The sequence below is a fragment of the Coregonus lavaretus genome (genome assembly GCF_964263955.1).
Source record: "Coregonus lavaretus genome assembly, chromosome: 33".
In the NCBI taxonomy this organism is placed as follows: domain Eukaryota; kingdom Metazoa; phylum Chordata; class Actinopteri; order Salmoniformes; family Salmonidae; genus Coregonus; species Coregonus lavaretus.
Genome location: NC_140020.1, coordinates 9822272 through 9840979, shown reverse-complemented (window position 1 = coordinate 9840979; position 18708 = coordinate 9822272). Strand labels below are relative to the sequence as shown.

The 18708-nt window shown below is 42.2% G+C and overlaps 1 protein-coding gene across 3 annotated transcripts; it reads left to right on the top strand.

Moving 5' to 3' along the window:
• The first annotated feature begins 166 nt into the window (after nt 1-166).
• Nucleotides 167-17881, top strand: LOC311108595 (sorting nexin-14-like). Of its 3 annotated transcripts, XM_084151250.1 has the most exons (30): nt 220-308; nt 475-625; nt 849-969; nt 1287-1363; nt 1761-1839; nt 1965-2008; nt 2116-2203; nt 2383-2467; nt 2598-2754; nt 4001-4076; nt 4364-4408; nt 4497-4577; nt 4956-5070; nt 5437-5592; nt 5715-5839; nt 6249-6307; nt 6749-6775; nt 7803-7932; nt 8214-8400; nt 8614-8697; nt 8868-8968; nt 9548-9659; nt 9965-10005; nt 10190-10309; nt 10823-10943; nt 12774-12938; nt 13315-13410; nt 13882-13973; nt 14085-14141; nt 17709-17881. In XM_084151250.1, exons 2-30 carry the CDS (start codon nt 489-491, stop codon nt 17745-17747), a joined length of 2817 nt encoding a protein of 938 aa, XP_084007376.1. In that variant the 5' UTR covers nt 220-308; nt 475-488; the 3' UTR covers nt 17748-17881. The 3 variants fall into 3 exon arrangements, with proteins under 3 accessions (XP_084007378.1, XP_084007376.1, XP_084007377.1); XM_084151252.1 differs by lacking the exon at nt 6749-6775 and having other exon boundaries at nt 167-308; XM_084151251.1 differs by lacking the exon at nt 6749-6775 and having other exon boundaries at nt 1290-1363.
• Nucleotides 17882-18708: the final 827 nt, after the last annotated feature.

Genomic DNA, 18708 nt, shown 5'->3' with positions numbered 1-18708 from the left:
ATATGAACGCTTATACAACCAAAGACTACTGGTACTAAATATTTCTCAGTAGCATCCCTATCCCTTGCTCTGCTGGGCATTTCTAGTAGTGGCAAGGATTAGAACCGGAAGTGACGACCGTAGGATTAAGGAAACAGTCGATCTGTCAAGGAAATCAACACTTTCTGAAATAGGAAATAACAGAACGCTAGCTAGCCACAATTAAAATGAAGACATCAGAGAAGACATTATAGCTAACTATCTGAAACGTGCACAAAATTATAACATGGTTCGCTGTCTGAAGAACTAGCTGACTGGATTACTCATTTGTAAGTTGCCTGCTAGTTAATGTCGCGTACCCCTTGATAATTAAAGTAAATTGTAGCTGGTATGGTGTTACTTTTTGCTTCAAATAGTAGGCTATCCATGTAGCTAACTAGCTAGCTACATCTTTCAAGCCAGCGTGAGTAAATGCAATGTTCACCTCTTCAACAGACCCCATTTGTAAAATGGAACGTATTCGAGTTTATCTGGAGAGCCTGAAGCAAGGACTGCAAATTGATGTCCTGAGGGAAGTTGGACGTCAATATCCTGTATTTTGCTTTCTTCTGGTTTTCATGCTATCATTAACTATACTTCTTAATAGGTAGGTTTTGTGGACAAACAAGCTGGATATCTGTTTTTGAATGAATGACAAATGTTATACCTTATGCTCATGTAATCTGAAGTAGTTTAAAGGTTATTTTGCTCAATTCATGTCGGGGTAAACGTGAGTTCAGCATCCTGTCTGTACTCATTCTTTCAGAATATGTAATTTTTTCAGTTGAGGTATTAGACATCTAGCTATGTGTCTGACCTGGTTATTCTAGGTATCTTCACATTCTGATGGTGTTTTGGTCCTTCCTGGCTGGAGTGATTACGTTCTATTGCTCCCTCGGTCCAGAATCACTCCTGCCCAACATCCTGTACACGATAAAGCCGAAGAACAAAGTAAGTACATTTAAAAAGCCTTAAATACAAGGGTCATGTTCATTAGGCACCAAATGGAAGAATACGGACTGAAACAGGGAGGGACTACCTCCTGAACTCCTGAAAAATAAGTACTCGTTTTAGTTTTCTGTTGCAAACGTTTTCCCTCGTGTGCCCTAATGAATACGACCCAGTAGTCAGAGGGCAATGCAGTGTGTTGTGGTTGAGTTGCTTATTAAGTTTCTGTAAATAGTTGGTCATTTCCCATTTATCAGTGGGATATCCAAAAGGAAGTGACAAGTGTTGTAGCTGCAGGGTCTCCCTATCTATTCTTCCAGCAGCAAGCGCAACAGGAGCTGTTTCCATTGGGACATAGCTGTGCAGTGTGTGGGAAAGTAAAGTGCAAACGCCACAGGTATGTCAGACCACTCAATATAGACCTAGCACAAATGGAGAACAGACCAAATGTCACGTTTACATGTATGGCAAATGAATGGAAGCTTGTGTTGAGCAGCAATGAACAGCAGTGGCATTGATTAGTCCCCTGTAGCTCAGTTGGTAGAGCATGGCGCTGGCAACGCCAGGGTTGTGGGTATGTTTCCCACGGGGGGCCAGTATGAAAATGTATGCGCTCACTAACTGTAAGTTGCTCTGGATAAGAGCGTCTGCTAAATGACTAAAATGTAAATGTGAATTAGTAAAATGCAAAAAAGGATTTGGCCCCATTGGTCAGAGGTAATCTGCCGTCTAGTGGACACTATGAGTCGGTGCTGCTCATTCACATCACTTTTGAAATATGTTGTGTTTCACAGACCAACATTACTCCTAGAAAACTATCAGCCATGGTTGGACTTGAAAGTCTACTCCAAAGTGGATGCTTCCATTTCTGAGGTATTGCAATGGGTCATTTTAAATAGAATTTGATTAGAAATCACAATTATAACAGATTGTCAATCAGTCAATATCTTTATGGTCCAAATCAGGAAATAAATGTAGTATTATTGTTTGGCCCGTAGGTGCTCGAGTTGGTTCTGGAGAATTTTGTATATCCCTGGTACCGGTGAGTAGATTCTACCACAGTTTTGAACATTTGACTTCTCTTTTCTGTCTGGAGAAGAGAGAGAGGTGTGAATGAGTATTTCATTATGCTTTTTCTTTACTTGACAGGAACATCACAGATGATGAGGCATGTGTAGATGAACTGAGAATGACCTTTCGGTTCTTTGCATCTGTGTTAGTTCGACGCGCTCAGAAGGTGATGCATAGTTCTCAGTCCATTCATCTCTCTCGTCCCACATTCTGTTCTCAGAACAGTTATGTTCAGCAGACACATTCGAGTTATGTATGCCATTTGCATGCACATATTGTTGATAATGGTTAATACATTGTTAATGTACTCAGGCTTTACACTAACTGTGAAAATGTTTCATACAGGTTGATGTCCCCTCAGTTATTTCTGGCAAAATGATGAAAGCAGCCATGAAGCATGTTGAAATCATTGCAAAGGCCAAGCAAAAAGGTTTATTTTTTTGTAGATTTTTGTAGCACAAAGTACAATACGTTTCTGCACTGTAAGATGTTGGTCAACAGAGAACTAAATGTGCACTGACTGTGCAAGGCATAATACTGTGTCTGTGTGTGTGTTCCAGTGAAGAACACTGAGGGTTTGCAGCAGGCTGCTCTGGATGAGTATGGCCCTGACTTACATTTTGCTCTGCGTAGTCGCAGAGATGAGCTGCTTTATCTCAGGAAGGTGACAGAGATGCTCTTTGCCTATCTCATGCCTCCCAAAGCCACTGACTGCAGGTAGGCCAAACCAACCAGACAGGATGCATCCCAAATGGCACCCTATACCCTGTATTGTGCACTACTTTTGACCAGGGCCCATAGGGCAATAGTCAAAAGTAATGTCAAACAGTTGAAGTCGGAAGTTTACATACACCTTAGCCAAATACATTTAAACTCAGTTTTTCCCAATTCCTGACATTTAATCCTAGTAAATATGCCCAGTCTTAGGTCAGTTAGGATCACCAATTTATTTTAAGAATGTGAAATGTCAGAATAATTGTAGAAAGAATGGTTGATTTATTTCAGCTTTTATTTCTTTCATCACATTCCTAGTGGGTCAGGAGTTTACATATACTCAATTAGTATTTGGTAGCATTACCTTTAAATTGTTTAACTTGGGTCAAACGTTTCAGGTAGCCTTCCACAAGCTTCCCACAATAAGTTGGGTGAATTTTGGCCCATTCCTCCTGACAGAGCTGGTGTAACTGAGTCAGGTTTGTAGGCCTCCTTGCTCGCACACACTTTTTCAGTTCTGCCCACAAATGTTCTATAGGATTGAGGTCAGGGCTTTGTGATGGCCACTCCAATACCTTGACTTTGTTGTCCTTAAGCCATTTTGCCACAACTTTGGAAGTATGCTTGGGGTCATTGTCCATTTGGAAGACCCATTGAGATGTTGCTTCAATATATCCACATAATTTTCCTTCCTCATGATGCCATCTATTTTTTGAAGTGCACCAGTCCCTCCTGCAGCAAAGCACCCCCACAGCATGATGCTGCCACCCCCGTGCTTCAAGGTTGGGATGGTGTTCTTCGGCATGTACACCTCCAATTGACTCAAATTATGTCAATTAGCCTATCAGAAGCTTCTAAAGCCATGACAACATTTTGTGGAATTTTTCAAGCTGTTTAAAGGCACAGTCAACTTAGTGTATGTATACTTCTGACCCACTGGAATTGTGATACAGTGAAATAATCTGTCTGTAAACAATTGTTGGAAAAATTACTTGTGTCATGCACAAAGTAGACGTCCTAACCGACTTGCCAAAACTATAGTTAACAAGACATTTGTGGAGTGGTTGAAAAATGAGTTTTAATGACTCCAACCTAAGTGTATATAAACTTCTGACTTCAACTGTAGGGAAAAGGGTGCCATTTGGGACACAGCCAGAGTTCGTGTACCTGTTGAAGGGAAAGGACAACATTTCTTTTTTGGAATTGGAATCCTGTCTTAATCTGAATCCTGTGTCTTACTCTTTGTCAGATCTCTAGCTCTGCTGATGCAAGAGATCCTGGTAGGCTCTGTGTTCCTCCCAACCATGGACTTCATGGCTGATCCTGTAAGTGTAATGATGTATGTGTGCTTAGTGATAGAGGGTATAGAAGTTAAAGGCCCATTCACATGACCCGTGCAAGAACAGCTTTGTGCTGAGCAAGCCATTGTTTTTCAATGGAGGAGAATCAAGTGAATGGACCAATTATACAAACTCAGAACTCTCTGCATCAATATTGTATCAATGAAATGCATGAATGAGCAGAACATTCTAGAACTGGAATTTTAGCAATGTAACTGAGTGGTGGTTGACCTATTCCATCTTACTGATGCATTCCTCCTGTTGCTTTTCAGGATACTGTAAACCACATGGTGCTAATATTTGTTGATGACTCTCCAGTAAGTAAATTGTGCATTTTACCTATCCTCTAGTGGAAGCATCATGCATTCATGGATTTGTGATTCATTCCTCAAATTGTTTTCCCAGTCTGAGCTGGCCATGGAGCCACCGTCTACCCTGGTTCCATTCCTGCAGAAATATGCTGACCCTCGTACCAAGAAGACATCTGTAAGTACTTTGTCCTATGGGCACAAAAAGCCCTTGTTAGCGACATATCCATTCCACTGACCAATTAATTGGCTGTACAGTACCCTCTCAGCCATTACAAGCACAGTGAGAAAGGTACTTAATGAACTTAAACAGATTTTCTTTTTTTTTATACAAAAAAGAGAAGAGATTAATTAATAAATGAAATATTGGTAGAGTGTTTTGCATGGACAAACTCAGGATGTGTCCCAAATGGCCTCCTATTCCCTATATAGAGCATTACTATGGGCTCTGTGGGCCCTGTTCAAAAGTAGTTTACTATAAAGGGAACAGGGTGCCATTTGGGGAGCACCCACAGTTGCTGAACTCTGTCTATCCTCTTGCCATCTGGTTTCCCAGGTGCTGAAGCTGGAGCTGAAGGAGATCCGGGAGCAGCAGGACCTTCTGTTCCGCTTCATGAAGTTCCTAAAGCAGGAGGGGGCCGTGCACGTGCTCCAGTTCTTACTCACTGTGGGTAAGGACAAATCTAATAGAACCTTATACAAGGCTATAAGGTCCTTTAACTGCCCCTCCTACCAAACTTTATTGTCCCCAGAGAGAAATGTGGTTCTTCTCAGCCCTAACATCTTTCCTGCATACTACTCTTATATTGAGAGGCATTTATATAAATCCATCAAAGATCCATTACATGTACTGTATGTCCATGATGACACGTAAAGTAGCCATAGTCAAGCCATGGATATTTCAAGAGGAACTACACAACCCCACTTTTTCTTTCTTTTCAGTTAAGTTTTTATTGAATTTTAAAGTTTTATAAAACATAGATCAATCAGGTAACACTGTAACAGCATTTATCCACTTCTCTTTCATGTAATTCCAGAGGAGTTCAATGATAAGATCCTGTGTCCGGAGCTGAGTGACTCTGAGCTGCTGCGTCTGCATGGTGAGGTGCAGAACCTCTACGAGACCTACTGCCTAGAGGAGAGTATCGACAAGATCAGTTTTGACCCTTTCATCGTCGAGGAAATACGAAACAGTAAGCTGTGATGGACAGTTGGTGCTCACAATTTTACCCCAATCATTTAACACAGTGTGATGTGAGATGTGCTATTTTCTGGAAGTCCACAAACCTTTAAAAACATATGTCTCTTGTTTTAGTTGCAGAGGGGCCGTACGAGGGAGTGGTGAAGCTGCAGACTATGCGCTGCCTGTTTGAGGCCTACGAGCATGTCCTGTCCCTGCTGGAGAGCGTCTTCACCCCCATGTTCTGCCACAGCGATGAGGTGAGCCCCAGCCATGCACTGACACTGTACTCTCTGGGTGCGTCCCAATAATCTCACCTACTTCCTGAAGTTTGCGCTCGTTCACTACTCCCCAAAAATGTTAAAGCATTGGATTGGTCGAGTAGGCTTGGGCTAGAGGGAGTTTCCATCTACCTGTCATTTTCCTTTCTAATCCATGAAGGGAAGTGAACAGACACAAGTGCACATTTCTGGAGAAAGGAGAGATTATTGGGACGCAACCTGTATTTTCTATGTGGACATAAACCATACACCCTAATCTAATCGCCTTCATTGAAATTTTCCTACAAAGAGCCAGAACATGATACAATGACAACGTGAACGTTTCAATATACAAACGCAAGTTGACAAACTGATAACATTTGACCCATTCATAACTCTATTTCTGCAGTATTTCACACACCTGCTGAAGGGGGCAGAGTCTCCAAAAAGGGACTCCAGAATGAACAGGTTTGTGCTCCTGATGGCAATGATTGTAAAATTAGAAAGAGGTGTAATATTCTTCTAAGCTGAAGTGTTTAGTGGTGTTCTTTTTCTAGGATAACCTTTCACTCATGTTGCACTCACTCATATTATACACACACATTGCCTCTGCATCTAAATAGAGACTTGATTGGAGAGGATTCATATTCTTCTATACAGAAGTGTTAAGTGTAGTTTCAATGGCTATTTACTACACATGTACTACACACCATGCATCTTTACTTCTAAGCCAAGACTCCACATTAGGGTGGTGTATTGTTATTATTGGATCATGTAACATAGGCCTGTTTACGCCCATCACATCCCCACAAAGGGCTCTGAAGCTATTTTGTACTATTTGAAGCCTTTAGCTGTGGGCTTATCCTGTTTATCTTGGCAGCCTGTAATTCATTGTACCTGTTATTCCAGGAATAGTCTGAGTGTGGATGATATGAGGTGAGTATGTGTCTCGGAATGATGCAGGCCAGGCTAATGTCCCACTGCCGTTGAGTTGGCTGCATGCAAGATATAATTTGCCCAGAATGTAGTGAATGGAACCAAAATGTGCCTGAGAAAAAGCATTGTGGGGCAATAAGCACTATTCTTCAGTAGGCTTTTGCAAGCTAGCGTTTGTGTGTTGTTTTTGTTAAGACTTACTGTTTACCTTGTTGTATTGCTGTAACTGAACAAGAGTTGGTGTTATATGTAATTTTTTTCGATTCAGTTGAAGAATTGTTGAACATTCAAAGTAGCAGGTGCTTTAAATAGTATTTTAATTTCTAGTTTTGGGGTTGAACTCAAGAGCCACAGAATGGAGGAAGAGGAGAAAGATGGTGTTACCCATGGCCCCATAACTAATCTCCTCTCATGCTGTTTCTCTAATGGTCTATCCATGTCTTGTCTTGTGTGAGCGCCCATAGTTCTCCTGTGTATAATGGATGCCAGACCCCCTTGTCGGGACAGCGTTGGAGGGCCTCAATTTCACGCCATCTCTATTCAACCTTCCATTCTTGTTCCTAATATTTGGTCTGCACTAACTTGCCCATCCAACATTCAACCGTCTACTGACACATGGCTAGATTTGAGCCTTAGTCTGTAAGCATGGACTCCTTGAACACAACTACAAACTACCTCTCATTGCTTGAGTGCATATGTTCTCATCTATCTGCTTGGTATTAGTTGAATGTGCAACATTTCATAATGTGTGCTCTCTTTGTGTGTTCATGTTTGGATTTGGACCTCAGCATGGCATTTTGACTTTGGACTTATAATTTCAACATCTTTACAGCATTTTCAATTATTTTGATCTGCATAGCACCATTTGAGGCAACGCTGCATTAACAGCAGATGTTTGGATAAGTGGCATCAACAACTGTTGCCAGCAACAACACATGCAGTCTCACACAGCTGCCTGTCTGGCATTCCATTTCCATGTGTGTTCAGTTCTGTGTTCATGCATATGTTTTCGTGTGTGCCTGTGAAGGATCGTCTCAAAACGAGGGGAGACGTTCGGGATCAGCCGGATCGGCAGCAAAATCAAAGGTGTCTTCAAGAGCACCACCATGGAGGGGGCGATGCTGCCGTACGCCATGGTCGACGCTGAAGATGAAGTGGTGAGAACTTCCCCTCCAAAACTAACACTGACACCCAAACCATGATTACATCCCAATCCTCCACTGTGCATATGAATGGGGGATTTCTACTCCTGCATATTGTCTCCACAGGCTGGGTTTCCATAGTGATTTTGATTTAATTCTCAGTTAATTTAGTAGTAAGTACAGTTTAAAAAAGTACACTCCGAGGATATACTTTAAAGTATCACACAACACTTATTTCCAATTCCAATATGGTTCTTGAATTTTCACACACTAACACATCCCATGTTGTGTTGCAGGTTGAGGAAGCTGCTATGGTGGTGGAGGATGACATCCCTGTGGAGGCAGCTAGTACTCCAGGAGTCCTGAGGAACCTGTCAGCCTGGAGCATCACCATCCCCTACATTGACTTCTACGATGACGAGGTGAAGAAGGAGAGGGTCCCCGTGTTCTGCATCGATGTGGAACGCAACGACATGAAGGAAGGTGAGGGCATGGACAGAGCTGTTTACGAGGAAGTCCCAAATGGCACCCTATTCCCTACACAGTGCACTACTTTTAGGGTGCCATTTTGCATGCACAATGTATGTGTTTTATGAATAATGTGTGTGGGGATTGGGAAATATAAAACTGCAGTGTTGATGTTGGCTTTCAATTGTGTTGATTCTTGAGTGTTTTTTTTTTTTTTTCCTGTTTCAGTGGGACATGAAACGGAGGACTGGTCCATCTTCAGAAGATACATGGAATTCTACGTTCTAGAAAATAAACTCACAGAGTTCCATGGTAAGACAACATTGTGTACTTTCTCACACATTTCTTTAGAGGAAGTGTACCTTTTTGGCTTTGCCATTTCTGTAATCCTGTGCTTAGTAGATGTGACCAGAGTTTCAGTTACCTTTTTTCACATTTGTTATGTGTCACTGGTAGTTTTGAACTTGTTCTCTTTTGCACAGGCTCATTTGCAGATGCACAGCTCCCTTCCAAAAGAATTATTGGACCAAAGAACTATGAGTTCCTATCATCAAAGAGGGAAGAATTTGAGGAGTATTTGCAGGTATTCTTAATCACTGAGTGTACAAAACATTATGAACACCTGCTCTTTCCATGACATAGACTGACCAGGTGAAAGCTATGATCCCTTATTGATGTCACCTGTTAAATCCACTTCAATCAGTGTAGATGAAGGGGAGGAGACAGGTTCAAGAAGGTTATGGTAGTAGGTGCCAGGCGCACCTGTTCGTGTCAAGACCTGCAACACTGCTGGGTTTTTCACGCTCAACAGTTTCCCGTGTGTATCAAGAATGGTCCACCACCTAAAGGATATCTAGCCGACTTGACACAAATGTGGGAAGCATTGGCGTCAACATGGGCCAGCATACCTGTGGAACGCTTTCGACACCTTGTAGTCCATGCCTCGAGTAATTGAGGCTGTTCTGAGGGCAAAAGGGTGTGCAACTCAATATTAGGAAGGTGTTCTTAATGTTTTGTACACTGTGTACGTAGGCCTGTTGCTCTGTAGTGTGTAGTATACAGTAACTGTAGTACCTATACAGTTCTATGAAATCAAACTACTACAATACAATATGTCTGTGATCTGCGTGTGTGTCTGTGTGCGTGTCTGTGTTGTAAACAGAGACTGCTGCAGCACCCAGAGCTGAGTAACAGTCAGTTGTTAGCAGATTTCCTGTCACCTCACAGCATGGAGACTCAGTTCATGGACAAGATGATGCCTGATGTCAATCTGGGTATGGAGCATCGAATAACACTAATTTATAATGTATAACACAAGGAGCACTAAAAATGCATAGGATGCATGCCAAATGGCACCCTATTTCCCATATAGTGCACTACCTTTGACCAGAAGTAGTGCAATGTATAGGGAATAGGATGCCGTTTGGGATGCATCCTTAATAACCCACACATTCATACAGAATGTATAACACAAGGAGGCCTAAACATGCCCTGGAGAAATATACGAGAAATGAATTGATGAATAGCTATGTAGCTCCATGTGGAGCCATGTTGATTCATTGATTTAATTCCTTCTCAGGTAAAATATTCAGGTCTGTCCCTGGAAAAATTATAAAAGAGGTAAGAGGCATTTATCCAATGGTATTTTAATAGTAGAATATCTCTTTGGATATACTGTAGTTAGTCCCTGAAACTATTCCACTCTTAAATAAAGAATATATGATCAGACAATGGTGTTGCAGACCTTCCGGCTCAGTGGTCTGATATTAATCACGATGTTCTGTCTGCTTCCTCTGCCTGCCAGAAAGGACAGAACCTAGAGCCTTTCATCCAGTCCTTCTTCAACTCTTGTGAATCTCCCAAAGTCAAACCCAGCAGGCCTGAGCTGACCATCCTCAGCTCTACTGCTGAGGCCAACAAGAAGGTCAGCTATGGTTGCAAAATTCCCTAAACTTTCCCCAAATTCCCTGGTTTTACCTAAGTTACAATCACTGTGCAAAACTCCATCTGTCCTGAGTCCACTTGTCCTATACACACGTCACAGTGGAAATACTATGTACACCCCTCCCATCCATCTCAGCTATATGTAGGGATATATCTTGCCTCAGTGGACAGCCTTAATCCCTGATTATCTCCTTAGCCCTGCTCTCTGCCAGGATGTTCTCACTTATGTCAGAACGATAAATCTTTACACACGCCTTCCCAGAAACAGAGAATGTTCCGGTCATTCCAGGGTTTATCACTTTTGGAAGAACATATTCCACTGAAACTGTGCATATAAAAAACTATTTTGATCAGTAAGGATGTAAGACAGTGTTAGTAAGAAGATAGCTTGACTGATTGCCCTGTAGCTCTGAACTGCCTTGACAGTTGTGTATATTTTGTAGTATTTCATTCCTTGTCAATATAAGGATTGTGTCCCTTCCTATCTCCCTAGCTCTCCAATGACCTGTACAAAAACAATGCTAATCTGTCTAAGACACTGGAGACTCATAACCGGAACTACTTTATGGAGATGATTGCAGTAGAAGGGATGTATGACTACATGATGTTTATGGGTAAGTGACCAGGCACAAGTAGTAGTTCCCTTTCACAGAAGAACTGAACCATGAAATGTGTTATGTTCCCCCAGCACTCAAACAGAAGGGGGAACTAACAACGGGTCACTGACAACAACCAAAACGAAATAGGTGGGGTTTTAGGAGTTCTGAAAGACACTCATGGGGATGTCCACAGAAAGTTGACTAGCAACAACAACTGGAACCTAAGACACTCGCCATGAGCGCCCACAAAATGTGCCGAAGAAGCAAACAAAAGAAAAACTGACACCAAATGTAATAATAGGAAACAAATCAAAGCGGTGGAGCAAAACGAAATCAGATAAAGGATTGTTTGTCTAAAAATCAAAATAGGAAGACCCAACTAAAGGTGTTGACCCTCCGCATCTATCAAGACAACTGGAGCACTGGGCCAGCCACTCTTAAATAGCACCTGGGCCAGCACAGGTGAAACACCTTCCCACTAACGAGATGGCAACCAGCACAGGTGTAACCCATACTGACTAACGAGGTGACACCAATCAGTGCGCCCTACATGCTAACGAGCTATACATGCTCAAGTCCAACATCAAAACATAAATGGAAAAACAAAAGCCTGTAACACCTTCCCCCTTAAGACAACAAATATATCCTACTTCAATCTCACAACATAATCAACCTAAAAGTCTTGCCTTCTCCAATATAAACTGGCCGTAAATCATTAAATACAAGACAAAAACAGCCACTTTTTTGGGCAAAGGACCAATACAGTCCACCAGAACCCTGCTGAAAGGTTCGTCAAAAGCAGGAATAGGCTGCAAAGGTGCAACCGGCACAGCTTGATTCGGTTTACCCGTCCGCTGGCAAATGCGACAGGATTTACAGTAAGCCACAACATCCTGTTTCAGACCAGGCCAGAAGAAGTTATGCAAAATACGGTCATACGTCTTGTTGACCCCAAGATGGTCTACCATTCTACCATTGTGAGACAACCTCGGTATCTCTTGTTGAAGTGTAACTGGAACGACAATTTGAGATACACTGTGGCACGAGAACGCCACTTCCCCACTCGAACACCATCTCTGTCAAAGTAACCCACACTAACTTCCTCAAACTCCTCCTCTGGATGTATTCCAGCAAAAATAAGAGAGGGAAACATCTTCACTCTGTTCTGCAATCAGCTGCTTTCTAAACAGATCGTCCATGGTGGGATCACTGACATCCTCCTCCACACTAGACTTGCTCCCGGCGACTTTCTTAGACATAGCATATGTAATGGCACACGCTGGGAACACTCTAGGGTACTTTTCTGATAACCCACCAGGTTCCTCTACTCTGGGTTCCTTACAAACTACAGGTTTTGGCACGGCCTTCCCTCCAGCCAAATCGTTTGCCAAAATGAATGAGGCCGCCGTCAACGGAACTAGAAATAAGATCAGACTCGAGTTCCACATTATACAAAATAACTTCCATACAACCCATCTCTACACCTTGTACTAACACACTGTAACCAGTTGCTGTAATGGAGGACTGGAGTTGGGAAACACTGATTTAGCAGACTCTCTTATCCAGAGCGACTTACAGGAGCAGTTAGGGTTGAGTATTGTCTTGCTGAAGTGCACATTGACAGATTTTTCAACTAGTCGGCTCGGGGATTCGAACCAGTGACCTTTCGGTTACTGGTCCAACGCTCACCTTGTGCAAGTGAATCCAGAGTTTTATTTAGGGGGTTTTAGCACTACCAGTGATGGCCACTACAGTGTGTGTCATGATAGAAAGGCTTTACTATGGTTTGCGTATCCTGACTGTCAGACGCACACGTTGACCAGTCATGTTGTGTTTGATGGACAGGTCGAGTCATGTTCCACATGCCAGACTGGTTGCATCACATTCTTTCAGGGGGGCGGATCTTGCTTAAGAACACGTTGGAGGCCTACATGGATAACTACATTCAACACAAACTAGAGATGATCCTGCAGGAGCACCGTGTGGTGTCTCTCGTCACCATGCTCAGAGGTACTGTGTGTGTGTGTGTGTTTGTTTGTCTCTCTCCGTGTGTGTCTGTCTGTTTCTGTGTGTGCGTGCGTGCGTGCGTGTGTGCGAGCGTGCGTGTGTGTGCGCGTGCGTGTGTGTGTGTTCCTTCAGTAACGCATCCTTCATACACCTGACTGTTTTGTTGACGTTCTCCCCCAACCCCTCCTATTTCCTTCCTAAGGCTCCACCAAAGGTTTTGAGGGCAACATACAATCACTGTAGATGTGCTGTTCTTCAGTGCTCATCCAAATCCAAACACTATTGTTTGTTATCCCATGTCCATTGAGGTCTGGGATTGCCCTGCTTTACTTAATCCACCTCTCCTAAACTCATAATTACATTTTCTGCCCAATTTCAGATGCTGTGTTCTGCGAGAACAGTGAGGAACGCACCACAGGAGACGAGCAGAGAAGAGCCAAGAAGGCATTTGAAGAGATGATGAATTATCTGCCAGGTTAGACCCAGGCTTTGGCTGACTATTAATATTTTCTCTTCTCAATAGTTTTATTTTGCCATATTCATCTGCTTTAGACAGTTGAACAGATACAGAATGCACTGTTCTACACACAATGTACAGCTCTCAGCATGATGCATTCATGTGTCTTACATGTGTTATGCTGCGTTCAAGACAACTTGGAACTCGGAAATCTCCGACATCCGACTTCAATACGTTCAAGACAACTGGGAACTTGGGGGGGGGAACAAGCTCTGACTGGGAAAAATTGTTTTGAGCGGTCATCCCACTCGGGATTCCAAGTCGGAAACTCTGGGATCATCCTAGACAGTTTCCTCCAATCCCAGATATTTTCCATTGCAGAAACATTCCAGTTTCACCAATCAGTACCATTGATGGCAAAGGCAGATAACATGGGCCTCAGTTCAGCTGTACTGTATTGATGCGTCTTTCTGTCTTTTCACCTTGCAGACTTTGTGGAAAAGTGCATCGGACAGGAGGCCAAGTACGAGGGCATCCGACTTCTCTTTGACGGCTTCCAGCAGCCACTTCTCAACAAGCAGGTAAAGCTGAAAGCCAAACATGAAGACAAAATAATAGCTTCTGTGCAGCCAAGGTCTCATGTGACATTAACTGTTTTCTCTCCTCTTGTTTCTGTCTTTGGCTCCCCTCAGATGACTTACGTTCTGATGGATATTGCTGTCGAAGAACTCTTTCCAGAACTCAGCAAGGTAAACTCCTGAGAATCAGCTATACACAGGGAAACCATTTGTAATACATTTGTCATAATATGTATGCTTACTTGTTACTAGAACGTAATTACTGTGTTGTATACGGTAGCTGCGTTCTTAAAAGGAAACTGGCCAGATTCTGTTTGTTATTCTGTTAGCTAAAGAAGTTACTGTGTATTTGCTTGTATTACACCAATAAATTACAAGTTAAACTGTTACCAAACACAGCTTTAGATATACAGTGCCTTGCAAAAGTATTCAGACCCCTTGGATATCTTCACATTGTATTGTGTTAAAATGTTGTTTTTTTTGGGGGGGGGTTAATTTATAAAATGTAATCAAATATAGTCATTGCATAAGTATTCAGCTCCCTGAGTCCATACATGTTAGAAACTCCTAAGCAGCAACTACAGCTGTGAGTCTTCTTGGGTAAGTCTCTAAGAGCTTTGCACACGGCGATTGTACAATATTTCCTTTCCCCCCCCCAAAAGAAATCTAAATATTCTTCAAGCTCTGTCAAGATGTTGGGGATCATGGCTAGACAGTCATTACAGTCTTGCCATAGTATTTCAAGCAGAACTGTAACTTGGACACTTAGCAGCGACCACAATGCTTGAAAATAAGGAGGCAGTTACTCAGTGATGTGTTGTGTTGGATTTGCCCCAAACATAGGGCTTTGCATTTAGGGCAAAAAGTGTATTCCTTTGCCATGTTTTTTTGCAGTATTACTTTAGTGCCTTGTTGCATACAAGATGCATGCTTTGGAATATTTTGAATATTTGTGTTCTTTTCACTCTGTCATTTAGGTCATTATTGTGGAGTCACTACAATGATCCATCCTCAGTTTTCTCCCATCACAACCATTTAACTCCATTTCTGTTTTAAAATCACCAATGGCCTCATGGTGACATCCTTAAGCAGTTACCTTCCTGTCCTGCAGCTCAGTTCAGAAGGACGACTGCATCTTTGATGTGTCTGGCTGGTTTAATACATCATCCACAGCATAATTATTAACAAGACCAGAGGTGGGCAACCCTGGTCCTGGAGGGCCACAAGCACTTCATGTGTTTGATTTAACCGACCTGGAAGACCAGGTGTTTTGAATTTAGGCAATCACTGAACTGATCAATTAGCTCAGTTGGTCAGGTGTGGTGCGTAGTTGGAACAAAATGCTGCAGTACCTGCGGCACTCCAGGAACAGGGTTGCCTACCCCTGAACTAGACCATGCTGTGTCTGGGTGGTTTAATATACTGTATAATTCACAGCATCATTATTAACTAGACCATGCTTAAAGAGATATTCAATGTCTGATTTGTTATTGTCATCTATCAATCACTGCCCTTCTTTATGAGGCTTTCAAAAATCTCCCAGGTTTTTATAGTTGAATCTGTGCTTTAACTGTGCAATACTTGACTGAGGGACCTTACAGATGTTGTATGAATGGGGGACAGAGGAAAGGTTAGTCATTTAAAAATCATGTCAACCCCTATAATTTCACACAGTGAGTCCATGTAACTTTTTATGTGAAATGTTAAGCAACATTTTACTCCTGAACTAATTTAGGCTTGCCTGAACAAAGGGGCTGAATACTTATGCAACGACTATATTGTTATACAGTGAGGGGAAAAAAGTATTTGATCCCCTGCTGATTTTGTACGTTTGCCCACTGACAAAGAAATGATCAGTCTATAATTTTAATGGTAGGTTTATTTGAACAGTGAGAGACATAATAACAAAAAAATCCAGAAAAACGTATGTCACAAATGTTATAAATTGATCTGCATTTTAATGAGGGAAATAAGTATTTGACCCCCTCTCAATCAGAAAGATTTCTGGCTCCCAGGTGTCTTTTATACAGGTAACGAGCTGAGATTAGGAGCACACTCTTAATCTTAGCTTGTTACCTGTATAAAAGACACCTGTCCACAGTAGCAATCAATCAATCAGATTCCAAACTCTCCACCATGGCCAAGACCAAAGAGCTCTCCAAGGATGTCAGGGACAAGATTGTAGACCTACACAAGGCTGAAATGGGCTACAAGACCATCGCCAAGCAGCTTGGTGAGAAGGTGACAACAGTTGGTGCGATTATTCGCAAATGGAAGAAACACAAAATAACTGTCAATCTCCCTCGGCCTGGGGCTCCATGCAAGATCTCACCTCGTGGAGTTGCAATGATCATGAGAACGGTGAGGAATCAGCCCAGAACTACACGGGAGGATCTTGTCAATGATCTCAAGGCAGCTGGGACCACAGTCACCAAGAAAACAATTGGTAACACACTACGCCGTGAAGGACGGAAATCCTGCAGCTCCTGCAAGGTCCCCCTGCTCAAGAAAGCACATATACAGGCCCATCTGAAGTTTGCCAATGAACATCTGAATGATTCAGAGGAGAACTGGGTGAAAGTGTTGTGGTCAGATGAGACCAAAATCGAGCTCTTTGGCATCAACTCAACTCGCCGTGTTTGGAGGAGGAGGAGGAATGCAGTCTATGATCCCAAGAACACCATCCCCACCGTCAAACATGGAGGTGGAAACATTATGCTTTGGGGGTGTTTTTCTGCCAAGGGGACAGGACTTCACCGCATCAAAGGGACGATGGACGGGGCCATGTACCGTCAAATCTTGGGTGAGAACCTCCTTCCCTCAGCCAGGGCATTGAAAATGGGTCGTGGATGGGTATTCCAGCATGACAATGACCCAAAACACACGGCCAAGGCAACAAATGAGTGGCTCAAGAAGAAGCACATTAAGGTCCTGGAGTGGCCTAGCCAGTCTCCAGACCTTAATCCCATAGACAATCTGTGGAGGGAGCTGAAGGTTCGAGTTGCCAAACGTCAGCCTCAAAACCTTAATGACTTGGAGAAGATCTGCAAAGAGGAGTGGGACAAAATCCATCCTGAGATGTGTGCAAACCTGGTGGCCAACTACAAGAAACGTCTGACCTCTGTGATTGCCAACAAGGGTTTTGCCACCAAGTACTAAGTCATGTTTTGCAGAGGGGACAAATACTTATTTCCCTCATTAAAATGCAAATCAATTTATAACATTTTTTGTTGTTATTCTGTCTTTCACTGTTCAAATAAACCTACCATTAAAATTATAGACGTATCATGTTTTTGTCAGTGGGCAAACGTACAAAATCAGCAGGGGATGAAATACTTTTTTCCCTCACTGTATATATTTTTTAATTAATCTAAAAGAAGGATCACATTTTTCTTAAACTTAGTCATTCGAGTATTTTGTGAATATTGTTGACAAAAAAATTAATGAAATCCATTTTAATCCCACTTTGTAACACAATAAAATGTGAAGAAATCCAAGGGGTCTGAATACTTTAGCAAGGCACTGTATATCGTATTTAACTTAAGCATCTCTCTGCCATAGGGCCCCTGAAAGTTAAACACTCACTTTGTGTTTCAACTAGGGGGTAATCAACCGGATGTCTTCTCCAAACTATTTAGACATTTTATAAATGAAGTGAAAGTAGAAAGGTAACAAGATGTAGGTTGTGTACCTCCCTGCTGATATGTACCATGGTGATACTGTATGTTGTCTCTTCAGCAGGGACAGGGGGAGCCGTCAGCAGACAGTAACCAGTGAATTTAGATAACAGCTTGCTTCCCATCCCTGGAGCCAAAGTGCAATATACTTAGCAAATTCTAATGTCTCTGGGAGCATATATCAACATTCCACTGTATAATAATGCATTAATAAAAATATATTTATTGATTTTACTGGGTGGTCAAATGTCATTTGATATTTTGTCTGGCATATTTAACTGCTGGCTGCACACTGGTCCATCTTTAGCTTGATAATGTGTCAATTTTAGATGATGTCTTCCCTTCTCCAAGTGAGATGACTGTTAAAGACCAATTGAATCTGTCTCTGTTTTTGTGTATTTTGTATGGTAACTATAGGTTAATTTGTGTAATTTTACAGCTGAGAAGCAGGTTGGAGCAATAAGCTGAGCTTAGACCTGTTTAGTTTCTCACATCCAATTTGTTTGTCAGTTTCTCCGTTTTCTAAAATGAGGTTGTGTCTTGCATATGACCTAATGTGATTTCCATCTCCCCTCCCTCCTTGGAGACTCATTTCTGCCCTGATAATGTTTTAGTCCACTGTGAAAAGGAGATTCTTTCCATGCAGTGTTCCATGGATATGGTAATTGGCAACACCATGTACATTCCCACTGGTCGGTGCCAGCTGTGTTGGCGCCATCAGTGGAGACTAATAGCTGGCCCCTGTGAATAATAAAGGCTGTGTTTCTGTGGGCAGTCCAGAGACAGAATGGTACTTGTGCTCAGAATACTTCTGTACCCTGTGGCCCTGACACAGTTATGATGAATAGTGAGCGCAGCAAAGCTCAAGGTTACACCACTAACACAAGTTAAAGAGTAACTGAGGGAATTTATGTAATTCTTTCCTTTGAGAAATACTACATTCAATGGAATTACACATGGGAGGCATTTTATAGTTTTGTACTTTTTAGCTCAAGTTCGGCTGTTAAAGCATTGTTACTGTTGAATTGTTACAGTTGGTGATCAGTTTTTATATGCAAAAA